Here is a 15,661-nt window from a genome sequence, read left to right on the forward strand (position 1 = left end):
TAGAAGCACTGCCTGTTGAAGGCTTCCTGGTTTTGTGAACAAATACTCTGTTGAGTCTGGCTGAGATGGGAGGTAATTTTTCCTGTGGCAGCTAGAAAGGTGTTGATAACACACCAGTGTTTTGGCTGCTGCTGACCAGTGCTGGCACCGCGTCAGGGCTGTCTCTCCAGTGTTCTCCCCTCACCAGTAGACTGGGGATGGGCAAGATCTTGGGAAGGGACGTGGCCAGGACAGCTGGTGCAAAGCGTCCAAAGGGATATTCCCATATGATGTCTGCTCAGCAGTAAAAGCTAAGAGGGGGGACAACACGCACATTCATTATTAGGGTGTTTGTCTTCTGAAGCAGAAATGGAGGCTGGGCAGAGAATGGATTGAGAGCAGCCCTGAGAAGAAGGACTTGGGCGGGGAGGGGAGTTGGTTGATGAGAAGCTCAACACAACCCAGCAGCATGTGCTTGCAGCCCAGGATGCCAGCAGGTTGAGGCAGATGATTCTCCCCCTTTACTCTGCTCTTGTGAGACCCTCCCCTGCAGTCCTGTGTTCAGCGCTGGGGCCCCTAACACAAGAGGGATGTGGAGCTGTTGGAGTGAGTCCAGAGGAGGCCACAAAGATGATCAGAGGGCTGGAGCGCCTCTCCTGTGAAGACAAGCTGAGTTGGGGTTGCTCAGCTGAGACCTTATAACAACCTTCCAGTACCTACAGGAAGCCTACAAGAAATCTGGAGAGGGACTTTTTACAAGGGCATGAAGTGATAGGAGAAGGGGGAGGGGCTTTAAACTGGAAGAAGGGGATTTAGCTTAGGTATTAGGAAACAGTTCTTTACTGTGAGGGAGGTGAGGTGCTGGCACAGGTTGCCCAGAGAAGCTGTGGCTGCCCCATCCCTGGCAGTGTTCAAGGCCAGGTTGGACACAGGGGCTTGGAGCAACCTGCTCTAGTGGAAGGTCTCCCTGCCTGTGGCAGGGGGGTTGGAACTAGATGATCTTCGAGGTCCCTTCCAACCCAAACCATTCTATGATAGCTGCTGAGTGTACTGAAGCCCTACTTCCTGGTTCAGACAGCTGGTTGTTTTTCAGAATGGATTATATTTGGCATGCCTCTTTTGTACTCCTCCGAAAGAAGAGTAAATATTTTGTTAGAGAAGTATTTATCTCTTCTATGTTGTTGAATTTGTGTCAGATTTGTGAGTATGTTCTGTCAGGAGCTATATTGCTCTTTATTTATTTAGGTGGCAGTTCAGAAGGTTCCTTGAAGAATCGCTCAGCGTTCTGTAGTGACAAACTGGATGAGTATCTGGAAAATGAAGGGAAATTGATGGAAACGAGTATGGGATTTTCTTCTAGCACTCCTGCTTCTCCTGTGGTGTATCAGCTTCCCACTAAGAGCACTAGCTATGTGCGAACACTCGACAGTGTCTTAAAGAAGCAGTCCACCACAATTCCATCAACATCTTACACGTTCAAGCCTGTTCCTCAATCATCTACCTCTAGGAAGACAAAGACTCAAAACAGACAGACATCTACAAACAGAGTAAAATCATCTTACAAGCCTATACTGCCTTCACCTTTTACTGCAAAACAGAAACAGAACATTTCAGCATTCGGGGAAAAGGCTTCTAAGTCTGCCTCAAATATCAGTGTGACTAACCAAGCAGGTGGTTTCATGATGTCACCTGTGGATGAAAACTCACTTCCAAAACAGATTAGTTTGCGCCAAGCACCACAACAGCAACAAGCAGCTCGTCCACCAGGTTTGTCTAAATCTCAAGTGAAGTTAATGGACTTGGAAGACTGTGCACTCTGGGATGGCAAACCACGGACCTATATTACAGAAGAACGAGCAGACATCTCTTTGGCAACCCTGCTTACAGCTCAGGTAGATCTGTAATAGTTTCTTTCCCTTCTGTACTGCTGATTTTCTAGATGTGTCCACTTACTGATATTGTGTTTAGATGCAGAAAATAGGACTGAAGCTGCTAAGGAGCACAACAAAGCATGATGTTCCTTTGTGGTGTAGTCTTTGCAGTGAAAGTTAAGAAGTGCTGGCTTAGTTGTATGTGAAAATCTAATTATGATACTAATGTGTTTGTATGAATCATTAATAATTCGAGTATCTCAGATTTTCACCATTAAAAATTCTGGTTAATACAGCTGCTGTTCCTAACTTCATTTCCTTACTATTTGTGTGTTGAAATAACTGCAAAAAAATCCTGGTCATCTAACTTGGTTGTCACATGATAACTTCTTTTGCTTTCTTCACATCCTGCTTATTACCAAGGTAGTTCAGCTGTCTCAAACTGCCTCTCAGATGACTTCAGATGCCAACTCTCCTCTGTTCTGTTTCTTTCAGTATAGATGACAAATTTTCCTATTTAAACCATGTAGTTGGAAGAGTTATTCTAAATTAAGTTTGAATAGTAATTTTGCATATGCTTGATTTAATCTTCTAAAATCTGAAGTGTCTGTTCCTTTACCACTTCTCTTAGGCTTCTCTCAAAAACAAACCTATCCACAAGATAATCAGACGACGAGCACCTCCTTGCAATAATGATTTCTGTCGACTGGGTTGCGTGTGTGCCAGTCTGGCACTGGAGAAACGTCAGCCAACCCACTGCCGCAGGCCAGACTGCATGTTTGGTTGTACTTGCTTGAAGAGAAGAGTGATGCTGGTGAAAGGAGGATCGAAACATAAGAGAATAATGAAAAAGGCTGTGCGTGGAAATCTTGTGTTCTATGGAACGCAAGAAGACCAGCTAGAGGATGAAGATGGGGAAGAAGAGGGTGATGGGGAGGAAGATGAGCTGAGGCAGAAAGATAAGAAGAAGAGAAAAAGGGTGGAATACAGTGAGTATTGCTGGGCAACAGTGATTACTTACAGCTTTGCAGAAATCACCTATCTTGGTGGGCATTTCCATTAGGATGTAGTAGTGATGCCATTTCTAAATCCAGAAATAATGACTGAATTCCAAGAGATGTCTGCAACATCTGCTTTTATGTAGCTGACTAGCAGGAAATAGCACCTTTTCCTTTTATTTTAGCTCTTACTTATCTGATCAGCATTTTGGGCACTAAGTTGTTTGTTGTGATCAAATATCCTTAAAGAATAAGGATGTGAGATAATTACCCCTGTCACTGTTGGTAATCTTCACTGTCATAGTGCCATTTTCTTCCCCTGGTACCAAGTGTCTAGAGCTGTATATTCAATTGCTGTATATAGCTGCATAGTTCACAAGTGTTTTATTTATAAGTAAGTTGGGGTTTGGTTTTTTTTTCTCTTTTTTCCAGCTATCTGTGACTCTGAGCCAGAACAGCCTGTTAGGAACTGCCCATTGTGGGTGAAAGTAGAAGGTGAAGTGGATCCGGAGCCAATTTACATCCCAACACCATCTGTTATTGAACCAGTTAAATCTGCAGTACCACCCAACCAAGAAGTCTTGCTTTCTAGTAAGCATAGGTCTTCCAGTGGAATGAAACCAGGCAGAGTCTATACTCCTAAACCCAATCCAGTGGTAAGAAAAAGAGACGTGTTTGTTTTCCTTTGTATCGAAAACTAAACCAAACACTGCCAGAAGCTTCTGCACTAGGCTATTTTAGATGAAATGTGAGATGAAAGACTAAGACTAACTGCCCATAGGTATGTTGATAAGCTAGGATGAATTGACTGTATATAAATCTTTCACTATGTCTGTCGTCTGTTGAGAATTTACTGTAGCCATACACAGATGCTGAAAGGTGCTCATGATTTACTAATAGCCTCATTTAAAAAATGTTGTAATATATGCTATTTGTGGCAAAATGATTGCTGTTCCTTTAATGTTTTTGTAAGTTATTAGGCTACATTATGCAGCCAAGTAGTGAATTATTTGGCAAGGGAAGGGAATACAGACACACAGTGTTCAATATAGTTCTGGAGTCTTTTGTCCTTTTTTGAAGTTTCACAGCCAGTGTTGGAAGAATCTGCCTTTGTCTCTCCCCTCGGTATATAACAAAAGCCACAGCAGCAGTAGAGTTGAGTCTAAACTTACCAGAGTTGCTATTTAATGTATACCAGATAAAGTTAAACAATGCATGACATTTGGGACTTGTTTCCCCACTTAAAAGAATATCTGAACAGGTTTGGGTTTTTGGGGGATGGTGTTCTGTTCCATTTCTCTCACCCCCAGTATGTAATTTAGAAGCAAGATACATACTGGGCCATGTGATACTAAGAGGGCAGATTCAGCTTTAAATGCCAGACATTTGTTTTGACAGTTACTATTAAAGCATTAACGCTGAAGTGTTGCTAGAAGCAAAACTGTTTCATGAATCTAATGTTCATCTAGAATAGAGAGGTTTCTTTCTCTCTCTTCTTAAACTTTTATTTCTTGGTAGATTCGAGAGGAGGACAAGGATCCTGTATACTTATACTTTGAAAGTATGATGACTTGTGCAAGGGTCCGACCGTATGAACGCAGGAGAGAGGAGAAAAAGCAACAAAAAGACAAAAGTGATTCACAGAGTCCTAGTGTGAAGGTAAGAAGTCACACTTGTGTTGTAGAACAGGCAGAAATATGGAAAGTGTTGAAGTAACTTTTTTCCCAGAAATTCCTATGTGGCATGAGGGCTTGACTTACATTTGATGGTGATAGGGCTGTGGAGCCTGGAGCCTAAATCACCTAGAAATTGTCTGTGGAAACTCCTGGTTGCCAAGTGCATTATCATGTAAGACTTTAATGTTGGCTGAGAAAAGAGCTGGTTTAAGTGGAAAATGCTAACATTGTCAAAGTTGGCATGTTCTGATTGGGAGTGGCAGTATGGTGAACTTGTTTATTTTGTGATGTGCAAGAGAGATACAGAGGATGAATTTTTTTCTTGCATTTCTTTCCTCCAGCAGGAGCCCGAACCAGAGCCTCAACCGCCTGAGAAGACAACTTGTGAGGCAGACAAAGACACTGATAAATCAGGAGGTAAGAGCTGAGTTTTGAGTATAATTCGGCCTTTTGGTAGTTCCACATTTTTGTGGGGTTTTGGTGTTGGCTTTATTTTTTTAAGAAAGTTGCAGCTATTGATAAAAAGTCCATTTTCTGGGGGAGTTGTTATGGTTGTCAATAAAAATCTTACAATGTGATTACAGTTTTCTGTTTTCTTAAGCAGTTGTGTGTGTGATGTGGGAGATAAAGCAGTCTAAATATCCAGTACTCACTGTTGCTCTGAGGTTAAAATGACCAGTATTACAGTAGCTTCTTTAGCAATAAAAACCAATATTGCACAGCAGACTTGTCTTGAGGAGTGATAATTAGATATTTGGGAAGGAATGGAGGTCACTGGTTTTGGTTTGTCTGGGTTTCTTTTTTTTCCCCTCCTTACTATTACTTTGTTGTTACTGAATAATAAATGTGCAAGTGGTGCTGTGAGGGTGGGATCCTTACGTTCTCCACTTAGAACTGTATGGGACAAGGAAGCACTTGTACTTTGTTTGCAGTTGTTTGCTGTTGAATTCTTCTAGTTCAAGTTGGAAGGTTGAAGTTTTGTTATGTTATATATACCAGGTTTGAGTTTCTAGTTCATTAAGAAGTAGGCTAGACATCTGTGTTCTGAAGTGGCCCAAATCATGTTATGAACTTTAAAATGAGATACGCTAGAGGCATTGTGTCATCCATTAATGAAATATAGCTGCCTTTTGGAGCTGAATTCTTTCACTGTTTAATGTGTACAACAGCACACTCTACATTTAAGGATGGGAACGGAAAAATAATACAACTAGTTGAAAATGCTCGTGAATTGGTAGGTGAAATTAAAATGGCCAGGACACAGGGCTCAACATCCTTGCAGTTTTGCAAAAAGTGACGTTGGATCTCTGATGACAACAAAAGGTCATGCTTCTCTTTATACATCTTCTGCAAAAGACAGTTCTGCTAGCAGCATGTTTGCCCCTCATGCCGTTGTAGGACACTGGTCCTTTTCTGACTCCAAGAGAAAAGTGCCATCTCTCGAATAACCAGCGATGCTTTCTACTGCATGTTGGTGTTGCTTGGAGGTCTTTCGTCCATGTACTGAAACAACCCAGCTTTGTTTAGCTTGTGATGCAATGGGATACAGCCGGAGATGATATGGCTGCAGGGAATGAACTGAGAAATAGTTACATTAGTTTTGAAGTGAGTTTTTGATTGCTTGTGAAGCTCTGCAGGGGGAAGTGATGTTTTGAACAGTTCTTTTACTTGTTGCCCTGCAACTGAGACAAGGGTGGAGGTGTGGGCAGAATGAAACTGTTTGAATATCCAGGTGATTAAAATGCCACAGTATTGCAGAAACCTATTTCAATTCTTCCTCAGAGAAAAGCTGGTGTTCTTCCCGTAGCGAGGGGGACTCTTCCTCCACCTCCTATGTTCATCACACCACTCCAGGTGGACCAGCCAAACTTATCGAGATTATCTCTGACTGCAACTTGGAGGAAGATCACAATAAGATCTTGACCATCTTATCACAGCAAATCAACAGTAACACGCCACAGTGCCTCAAAGTGGGTAGCTTCACTATTGAATTGGCTTCGGAACCCAAGGCCGAGGATGAGAACCACCCTCCTGTCTACTCCTCCAGAATGAAGATTTCAGTGCCATCCTACCAGGAGAAGGATGAGAAATCTGAGATACCTGTCTTGGAGACTCCTGATAGTGGAGTGCCGTCATGCAAAAGCTCAGAAAACTTAAAGTTCTTTGAGGCAGACCCACTGGACAAACTGCAGGAGAACTTGCATGGGGAAAAAGGCTTGCCTTTTTATGCAGGGGTTTCTCCTGCGGGAAAGATGGTCGTCCACAGTTGCAAAGCTAATATGAGCCCCTCAGGCTTGATTCAGGTGGGTCCCTCTGCCTTTACTGTGGAGATTAGATTCAGTTTCATCCAGTATCCCAGAACTTCTTGAAGGGGAGAATACTCCTTGATTTGTCTACCTAGTCTTGCCTGTCCAGACAAGGATTCTTAGTATCCAGTGGTATTCCTGCCTCTCCATAAACTTGTCCCTTTCAGGATTGACTCAATAACAGGAAATCTGATGGAAAGTCTGAAATCTGATTGTTTAGCTTGTCCTTTTGGCCATTTGGGTCTTGGTAGCTCAGGTACAGGATCTCTCTTAAGGTCTTTTTGGTGTTTTGGAAAACTCCCTGCAGATGCATTTGACAGATGATAATACTTCTAAATGCATGGCTGTTAGTGAGCACAGAAAGCATCTTTTCTGAGGAAGCGTACACTGGGACAAAACTCTAAAATGAAACTGTAAACATTAAATTGTTCTTTGCTACAGCTTACTGTTAATACTCACTCATAGCCTGCGTTGTCTTTGCAGAATAGATGTTGTTCATCAAGAGAATTCGTAATTCTAAGTTCAGCGAGTCCTTTCCCTGCAGTTTCATGCTGCCAGCTTGGTGTTCTGAATTGGTGGTAGGAACTGTAGAGCTAGGATAAAGATCTTTTTCAGTCAAAGGTATTTGTAGTTATAGTAATACCACTTTCAGAGAAGGCATATAAATGAGAAAATCAGAGTAAAATTACTGTTTAGGACACTTTGCAGATATGGCAACCTTCGAGAAGCTAGTGGAGAGGGAAAAAATGTAGGGGGAGATTTCTTTTACTAAAAGCTGATCAGTAGAAAGAGTCAAGACCTTGTTTACTCCTGTGTTAAATATATTTGGCTTTTAGAAGGTAGTATAAAACAATCTGAAAGTAAAATGCAACTACCAAAACATCCCGTTGACCACTAGGCATAAAACCTGATGTTCAGAAAGATGCTCTGTTTTTTTTCTCTTACATGCAGTCAGTTGCAACTACAGCTTGGAGTTTGAAGTTAGTCAACTCACCATACCTTAATTACGTATCAAATGACAGTACAGATAAGAGGAAAGCTGGTAAGGCTTTTACGAGCTCTTTTAGAGTTTTGTCCCAATGTATCTGACTTAAGTATTCTTTTTTGTGTAATGGAGAATTTTATCCAATATTGTCCTTGAATTTGGGAACACATTTATTCAGGACTATAGCATAAGTAAGGGACAGGAAAACTAAGTGCTAGCTTCATTCTATCTAATTTCAGTGATTTCACATCCTCCTTTGGAGTCTGTGGTTCTATGTGGGAGTCAGAGTAGCATCTAAAAATCCGTGTTGTTAAGATATAACAGAGTTGTTTGAAGTTCTCCCCAGCAGTAAGGAAATTAGGAATTCCCGTTCTGAACTGCAGTGCTTTTTTAAAGACACTTAGAAGTCCCATGGAATGAAACACCTCTCCAGAGGTGGTGAATTAGCATTCTTTTCACAAAATTTCCCTTTTCCACTTTTTTCAGGTTAATGATAAAAGGTTTCCTCAGGCCAAACTGCTTTTGGGACAGATGGGGGCATTACATCCTGCCAATCGGCTAGCTGCTTATATCACAGGCAGGCTGCGACACACAGTACTTGGTATCTCAACCCTCAGTACTGTGATCTCCAAGGTAGATTCCACTGCTAAAGCAGCTGCTTCTGGGACACCATCAGTCCAGGTGCCCACAACATCAACTCCCAAAACTACATCTTCCACCAGCACTACTTCAACCCCCACTGTGACGACTCTGAAAACCCATGTCCCAGCACAGAGACAGATAGGTAGGTTGGAACTTCTTACTGTGTTTTAAATTGCGTGAAGCTGTAGTAAAAAGTGAGTGTATACAGCATTGCTGTTCATTTCTGTGCATCAGTGCGTGCTGCACTAAACTGCCTCTGCAATAAATAACCTCTTTAAAGCAGAAAGTTTTATTATGGCTTCCAGAATGAGATTACAGGTGTTGACTGTTAGTTATTTTATTAATGCTTCTAGAGCATTTTTCAAGAGACAAGGAAGAGTGGATGGAGACACGCTGAATGTTAAGCTTGGATTTTTGTTCTGAGTTTCCTTACTGTGTTTTTTAATTGTTTTTCACCAAACATCGATTTAACTTAAACTGATTAAAGGATTACTCTAATCTCTGGTTCTTCGCTGTTAGTTTTTCTGATGATGTTACACTTATAATAATTGGAATTCTTGTGCGCGCAAGACGTGTGAAGCAGCAGTGAAAGACAAGATGATCCAGATCTGGATTAGTGAAGCAACAGGTGTGCAGCCAATAACCACACCAGCCTGTAATCTCCTTGGATTTCACAAGCTAAACAGGGTTGGATTAGTCAGCTCTTTGAGTATCAGAAGCAGCACGTGGTACTCGATGTGAACTGGTACTGAGATGGTTACCCCAGCATGGCAAGAGAGGAAGTTGCCTTTAACTATTACGTTTTGCATGAGTTTAAAAAAAATATATTAAAATACCTAGTGCCCATCCACATATTCCCAAAGTTAATTCAGGATCTGAAGAAGCTTTGCAAGAGAAGAGGATGTTACCTGTGTCCTGGCAAAATTAGTTTCCGATGTTTTGTTTCTTCCTGCATAAATTTTCATTGCCCGTGTCAATGGGTGTGTTGTTTCTCTTGTCCTGTAATAAAACTTCTTGCTCTGTGTGTTTATGCCGTAGTGTTGAAGAGCTGGCTGCGTTTCATTGATGGGTGAAGTGATGTTGCGTATATGGTTTAAATGTTCTGGCATATTCTTGGTTAAAAATGCTATATGCAGAAATAACTATGGTATTTAAGTTGGGCTTGCTCCATAATTTGCTGTTGTACTCGCCTGTAGGCATCTGCAGTTGTGTAGTTGCAGTATTCTAATCTCTTGGGATTGGGATGAGAGGAAGGATCTTCCCAATGGTGATTGCTTCCCATAAATTTGTCCCATCCAGTCCTCAGTTGCACAAATGTTGTTGCAGTGAGAAGGGAACATGGCAAACTATCTCTCTCCCACCCCTTACCCCATGCCTGTGTAAGATGTGGGTGTAGCAGAAGGGGAATGAAAACCAAGAAGCAGTGAGAAGAGGAAGATCACACAGGCTGTTACAGGATGAATTTGAGGCTTGGAAAATAGTTTGAGCCCATTATTTCACTTAGGTGTTTGTTTTCCTGCGCTGTAATTAGAATTGCCTGTTCATAGTTGCACGATAAGGAACAGCCCCTCAAGACCTAATTCTTTGTGTGGCCAGGAAGAAATGCAACAAAAAGCTATAGAAGTGTGGAATAAAGCAGACTTAAATCTAATATGTGAGGCATGTTCAGGATTGCCATAAAGGTTTCAATTTAATTACAAGGTACAAAGGAAACAGAGGCTCGCTTTCATGCTGAAGTTACAGTTGTAGCACCTCATGAAGGGCAAAGAGGAAATCTGTCACAATTTTGACCTGCAAGTTTTTATTTGCAGCTGCCCGACCCTCACCCGGTGGCGTGTTCGCACAGTTTGTGATGAACAAAGCCGGAGCTCTGCAGCAGAAGGTTCCCGGAGTGAGGACACGCCAGCCTGTGTCAGGGCCACAGAAGTTCAGTATCAAGCCTACGCCAATAATGGTTGTCACTCCTGTGGTTCCCTCAAGGCCATCTCCAGCTCAGTGCACAGTCTCTCCTGGGGTCACTACAGTCACCACCACTTCTCCAGTTATTGTGGAAAGTACCAGTGCGGCAGCATCTTCTGTGACCACTCCTGGCCAAACAAGAGATAATGAACCTGCCTGCTCTCCTGCAATTACAGTCACAGCTGTTCCTGCAACATCTGGAATAGACACCTCTACTACTCCCTCATCCACCACGCCAACTGCCACCATTAACATAGGAAAAGCAACGGGGACTGTTGTATCAGCAGCAACAACATCATCCCCTAAAACTGTAGTAACAACACCAACTGTTACTTGTCCTGTTGTCACAACATCCACTGCTACAGTTGTACTAACAACAGCTGTGACAGCTGCATCTGTGGTGACCACACCAACTTGCTCTGCTGGCTCTGTTCCGATTATACTGTCAGGAGTTAATTCGAGTCCTTCGCTGACTCCAAAAAGAGGTAAGACTTAGGTGCTTTGGGCTGTTACTGCAAACACTTCAGTGTTTTATTCTGCCTCCTTTGTAGCTGCAATACCGTCTGCAACTGTAGAACCCAATTTAATAATAGATTCACTTGCCTCACCCTTCTTTCCAAAATAGGGTAAGAAATGTAATCTCTGTAAGTTGCTTGTGTTATTCCAGTCTGAGCCAGTAGAGGAGGAAAAAAAATGTAGCTATCTGGTCAGTGATTGCTATGAAATGAGCTGGAAGTCTCACATCATTTCTTGGCACATAGAAATGTATAGCAGAATTATGACTGCTAGCATTTCATGGTTGGCAGTCCAAGAAGCAGGTATGGAATTGCTCTTGTTAACATGGAAGTCTTCTCAGTCATAGTTGAGAAATGTCAATGGAACTGCATGAAAAGACTCTTCTGGCCTTGTTGGTTCTATGTGTGCTCTGTGAATAAAAGAGGGAAAAAGAATGTGTTCAAACAAATTGAGAGAGATACAGTTGCTTCTAAAATACTTGTGCTTGTTTTCACTAAGGATAACGCCTGATTCATAGGCTGTTCTCTTAAGCTGACTTTTATATACCCTTTTTAATGTTTCAGAAGATGCTACTGCACAAGGTATAAACAAGACTTCCCAGATGTCTCCTGGGACAGAGAAGCGTGTAGGACCTCGATTGCTGCTGATTCCAGTGCATCAGACATCTCCTGCTTTGCGCCCGCTAAACAACACACAGCTTGCTCAGAGGCAGAGGATGGTCCTTCAGCCTCTCAGGAGCCCTGGTGGTATGAACCTGTTCAGACATCCTAATGGGCAGATAATTCAGCTTGTCCCTCTGCAACAGTTTCGAGCTACAGGTGCCCAGCCCAGTGTGCAGCCAGTGATGTTCCGCAATCCAGGTACGAAGTCCAGTGTTTGTTTCTTGACTGACAAATGCTTTACCTAGAAAATAACAATATAGTAAATGCTCCATCCATGATGCTCCTTTCCCCTGCTGGAAGTAATTGAAGAGGGTCTAATTTGGTTCTGCATGAATAACTAAAGAGCATAGTTTAATTATTCAAATGTAATGCAACTTAAACACCATGTGTCTAAAACACAGAAAGTGCAGTTAATAGCTAAGTCACCAGAATTTGGGAGTTCTGTGCAGCAAGTGAAAGAGCCTCTGTGTGTGTGTGAGTCAATGGAGCCATGTCCATTGTACTGTTATAACTTAAATTCTGTTGATCTGGTGATTCAAAACTAATTCTGGTTGGAGATTCTCTTAAAAAGAATGAGCTGCTGTTACCTATGTCTCATTAGATGTGCTGCTCTATTTTTGTTTGATTTGCAGGTTTGTTAGTGCTTTTACAGCAGATGTTCAGATCAGATGTTACACTACAGTACAGAATTGCTGGGGTTTTGCCTCTTTAGAGTGTGAGAAGAAAAATAAGTTTGATTTTCAGCTGATTCTAGTGCACAGTTTATAAAGAAGCATCTTGAGGGGAGGGAGGCCAAGTGGTGTTGAAAACAGAGGTGAGAGCAAGTATAGTACATGACAAAATGGGGCTGGGAAGAATCCTGTGCCTTAGTTGAGGTTTGAACATTGGGTGTGCTAAAGAATCAAACAGAATGTTCATTGACTTCCTTTCTGATTTGGGGCTTTTGCTGTACGAGAGAAACTACTTGCCAGCGGTGGTATTTTTCCACCTTGTTTTATGGAGTTCTGAAATGCCACAGAAGAGTTCATTAAAGAAAAACATTGTGGTATAATTGCTTCATCTTGTCATGGTTTTTTTCTGTGGAAGTATTTGCAGGGAGGGGAGGGAGAGGTGTGGAGTTTTGGGATTTTTTTCTAATCTCCGTTTTCCTGTTTTCCAGTAATGGGAATGTAAAATGCAGAGGACTTCAGCTAAATGCAATGCCATTTTTGATTAAAAAGCTTAATGCTAGAACTTACCATTAAATCTCTTGAGTTTAGAGTAGCCACCTTATGTATTTTACTGGGGAGTTCCATATGAAAATGAAATGGTTTGTATGTCTCTGCAGTACCAGCTCTTTCATCCGTGAGAATGCTGGCTACTTCTAATACAGCATCAATACTAAAACTAAAAGGGAAAAAAGATGCTTTGAGGAAGTATTAGTTGATGTTTTGTTTTCCTCACAGGCTCTGTTGTAGGAATCCGGTTGCCTGCACCTTCTAAGCCTCCTGAGTCACCTGTGTCTCCCACTTCCTCTGTGTCTTCCACTTCTCCTGTCACGAATTCAGCTGCACAGACTGCAATACCCAAGTTATCCCCTACGTCTAACCTCGCCACGCAAGCATCTTCTCTTCTTCCTTCAGTACCAAGTTTTGTGTCACAGGCAGGCACTCTGACTCTGAGGATCGCTCCTGCTGCTGGCAGTGTGACAAACCAGACAGCCTCTGAATCTAAAATAACCTGCAGCTCAGGTGGTCTGCCAGCTACCACTGCTAATCTCATACCTTTACAATCTGGTAGTTTTGCTTTACTTCAGCTCCCAGGACAGAAGACTGTGCCAAACTCCATTCTTAACCATTTTGCATCTCTTCAGATGAAGAAGAATTACAGGAAAATATGCAAGAAAGAGGACCCAGATGTTGCTCAGCAGAAGGAGAATGAGAAGGCTTCACGCTCAGATGATGCTACAGAGTCTGAGGTCATTGTGTCAGATAGGAAACAAGAAGAAAATGAGTTGTCGATTAACCAGCCAAATAATGTTGAAGAGTCAGTGTCTGGCACAATAGCACCTGATAGAAATTCCACTGCATTAGAGATGGTGGAGAAGGACTCAAAGGTGCTAGAGAGTTCTTGTGATGATAGCTCTTCGCAGCATGATGTTTCCACAGATGTCATATCGTCTGACCATTCGTACATCAGTGAGAAGCCAAATGATGAGGAAGAAAAAGAGGCTTTTGAGGAAAAAGAGGATTCTGTTGCTTCTGAAAATGTAGTGGAGGCTGTTTCAACTAACTCTGAAGCTGATTGTGGGTCATCAGATCAGTCTCTAGCTGCTCCTTTGGATAATGCACGTCAACAGACTCTCGAGAATCAGGAGACTGCACAGTTGAAGAACCATGTGAAGGAAGAAATACATGCTGAACAGGAAGAGAAACCAGTAAAAGACGAGGAAGGAGATGCACACATACAGATGAAGGAGGACAAGGCAAGTTCTGAGCAGTCAGAGAGTCAACAAGAGCAAGATACACAGCTGGAGAGCAAGGAACAGAGAGAGACTGAACTGTCTCAGAACAAAGAAGAATGCCAGGGTGGTGCTGTGCAGCCAGATACGGAAAGGAAGGACGACAAGGGCTCTACAGAAGCAGAGAGCATAGGGGAGAAATCAGGAAGTAAATGTGAAATCAGTTCTGCAAAAGAGCAGGATGATGCTTCAGAAGAAGAGCATACAGTCAGTACCAAGGAAGACAAAGCTAATGTAGCTGGGCAGGAAGGCAGTGACAACAAAGAACAAACTACTTTGGATTCTCAGGAAGAACTGAAAACGGGTCATGATATTGTAACACATGTCAACAGTTCTTGGAGCAAAATATCCAGCATTGTACCACCTTTAGAAAATAAAAGTGAGGTGGATACCAAAGTTGATACATCTGAGAAAAGTGACTTCCTGACACCAGAAGAGAAGACACAGGAACCTGGGCATCCCAAAATGCCCACTATTGATATTACTGCTGATGATATGGAAGAGGAAGAAGAAGAAGATGATGATGAAGATGAAGAGGATGAAAAAACTGATGATTCTGCTGATGAGATGCTGGATGGTGCTTCTGACTTCCCAAGTGAAGAGGAAATAGATGTTGAGAAAGTGGTAAGCATTTAACTATTTCTGAAGGTCTTTATTAATTTCTTTAAATTGACCAACTAATTTGTCACAAGGCATGGATTTGGAAGACACAGTATGATGTTTTTGTTCTGGACTTCAGTTTCTTTAGAAAGTCTAGATCAGGGTTCCAAGTGGAAATGTCTTTTATTTCTTCTTAGTTATATGCTTTTTTTATAGGTAGCATTGTAGTGGCCTTGTAGATATTATCTGGTTTTCAGGTAAAAGAAGTTCTACCGAGCAAGCTGTAACAGAACCATTGCATGTTTAGTTGCTAAAGCAAATTGGTTCCTTGTAATATGTGGAATCCATTTACGTAAAATACATTTACGATCCTAAAATGTAGTAATCAGTCTAGTATTTCTGTTGTTTTAAGCTGTTTCCTTCTACTTAATCTTTATAGCCTTTAGTTAACATTCTTGAAGGAATGTTTGAATTTCTCCTTAAACTCTTCTTGAAATTTAGAAATACATTTAGGTAAGTAAATGAAAGCTGTCATTCCATATTTGATAGAAAACAAACTGCTTCAGAAGTCACAAAATGAGGGTAAAACATTGTGTTTAAGTATAGTTAAGGTATGTTTAGGTTTTCATGCTCATAGAATTTCCATCAAATTCCACCTAGAAATTAAAAGGAAATCCCACGTGTAACTCCTTGATGTACTTTTGATATATCAGTATGTGATACATCAGAAAAAGAAAGTGCATTGTTACTTAAAATTTATGAAGTTGTGGTTTTGTCAGTCAGTCAAGTGGACGTAAGAAATAAGGTAGCCCTCTCTTGGGGTGAGATAAAAGTGGAAAGAGATTAAACTGGAGAAGAATTGAAGTACAAAGAAAGATAGGAGAGATTATGTTAGTGTCTTCAGGAATTTGAAAGTATATAGTTCTTTTAGCTACTTTGTGTTAATGTAGTCCTCTAACAGTTGAAA

The 15,661-nt window shown here is 41.6% G+C and overlaps 1 protein-coding gene across 8 annotated transcripts in view; it reads left to right on the forward strand.

The window, feature by feature from the left end:
• Nucleotides 1-15,661, forward strand: part of MGA (MAX dimerization protein MGA) — a 52,737-nt gene that overhangs the window by 18,136 nt on the left and 18,940 nt on the right. For 7 of the 8 annotated variants that reach the window (XR_003990882.1, XM_030482055.1, XM_030482060.1 and 4 more), the window contains exons 9-18: nt 1,225-1,871; nt 2,482-2,839; nt 3,281-3,504; nt 4,367-4,507; nt 4,866-4,941; nt 6,307-6,827; nt 8,302-8,599; nt 10,269-10,901; nt 11,496-11,792; nt 13,040-14,718. Coding sequence is in view for 7 of the 8 variants with exons in the window: in XM_030482055.1 (XP_030337915.1) it covers nt 1,225-1,871; nt 2,482-2,839; nt 3,281-3,504; nt 4,367-4,507; nt 4,866-4,941; nt 6,307-6,827; nt 8,302-8,599; nt 10,269-10,901; nt 11,496-11,792; nt 13,040-14,718 (4,874 nt within the window). In the remaining variant the exon portion in view is untranslated. The remainder of the gene's footprint in view (nt 1-1,224; nt 1,872-2,481; nt 2,840-3,280; nt 3,505-4,366; nt 4,508-4,865; nt 4,942-6,306; nt 6,828-8,301; nt 8,600-10,268; nt 10,902-11,495; nt 11,793-13,039; nt 14,719-15,661) is intronic. The other variant, XM_030482062.1, reaches the window with a different exon arrangement.

Source organism: Strigops habroptila, chromosome 4 (assembly GCF_004027225.2).
Source record: "Strigops habroptila isolate Jane chromosome 4, bStrHab1.2.pri, whole genome shotgun sequence".
NCBI lineage: Eukaryota > Metazoa > Chordata > Aves > Psittaciformes > Psittacidae > Strigops > Strigops habroptila.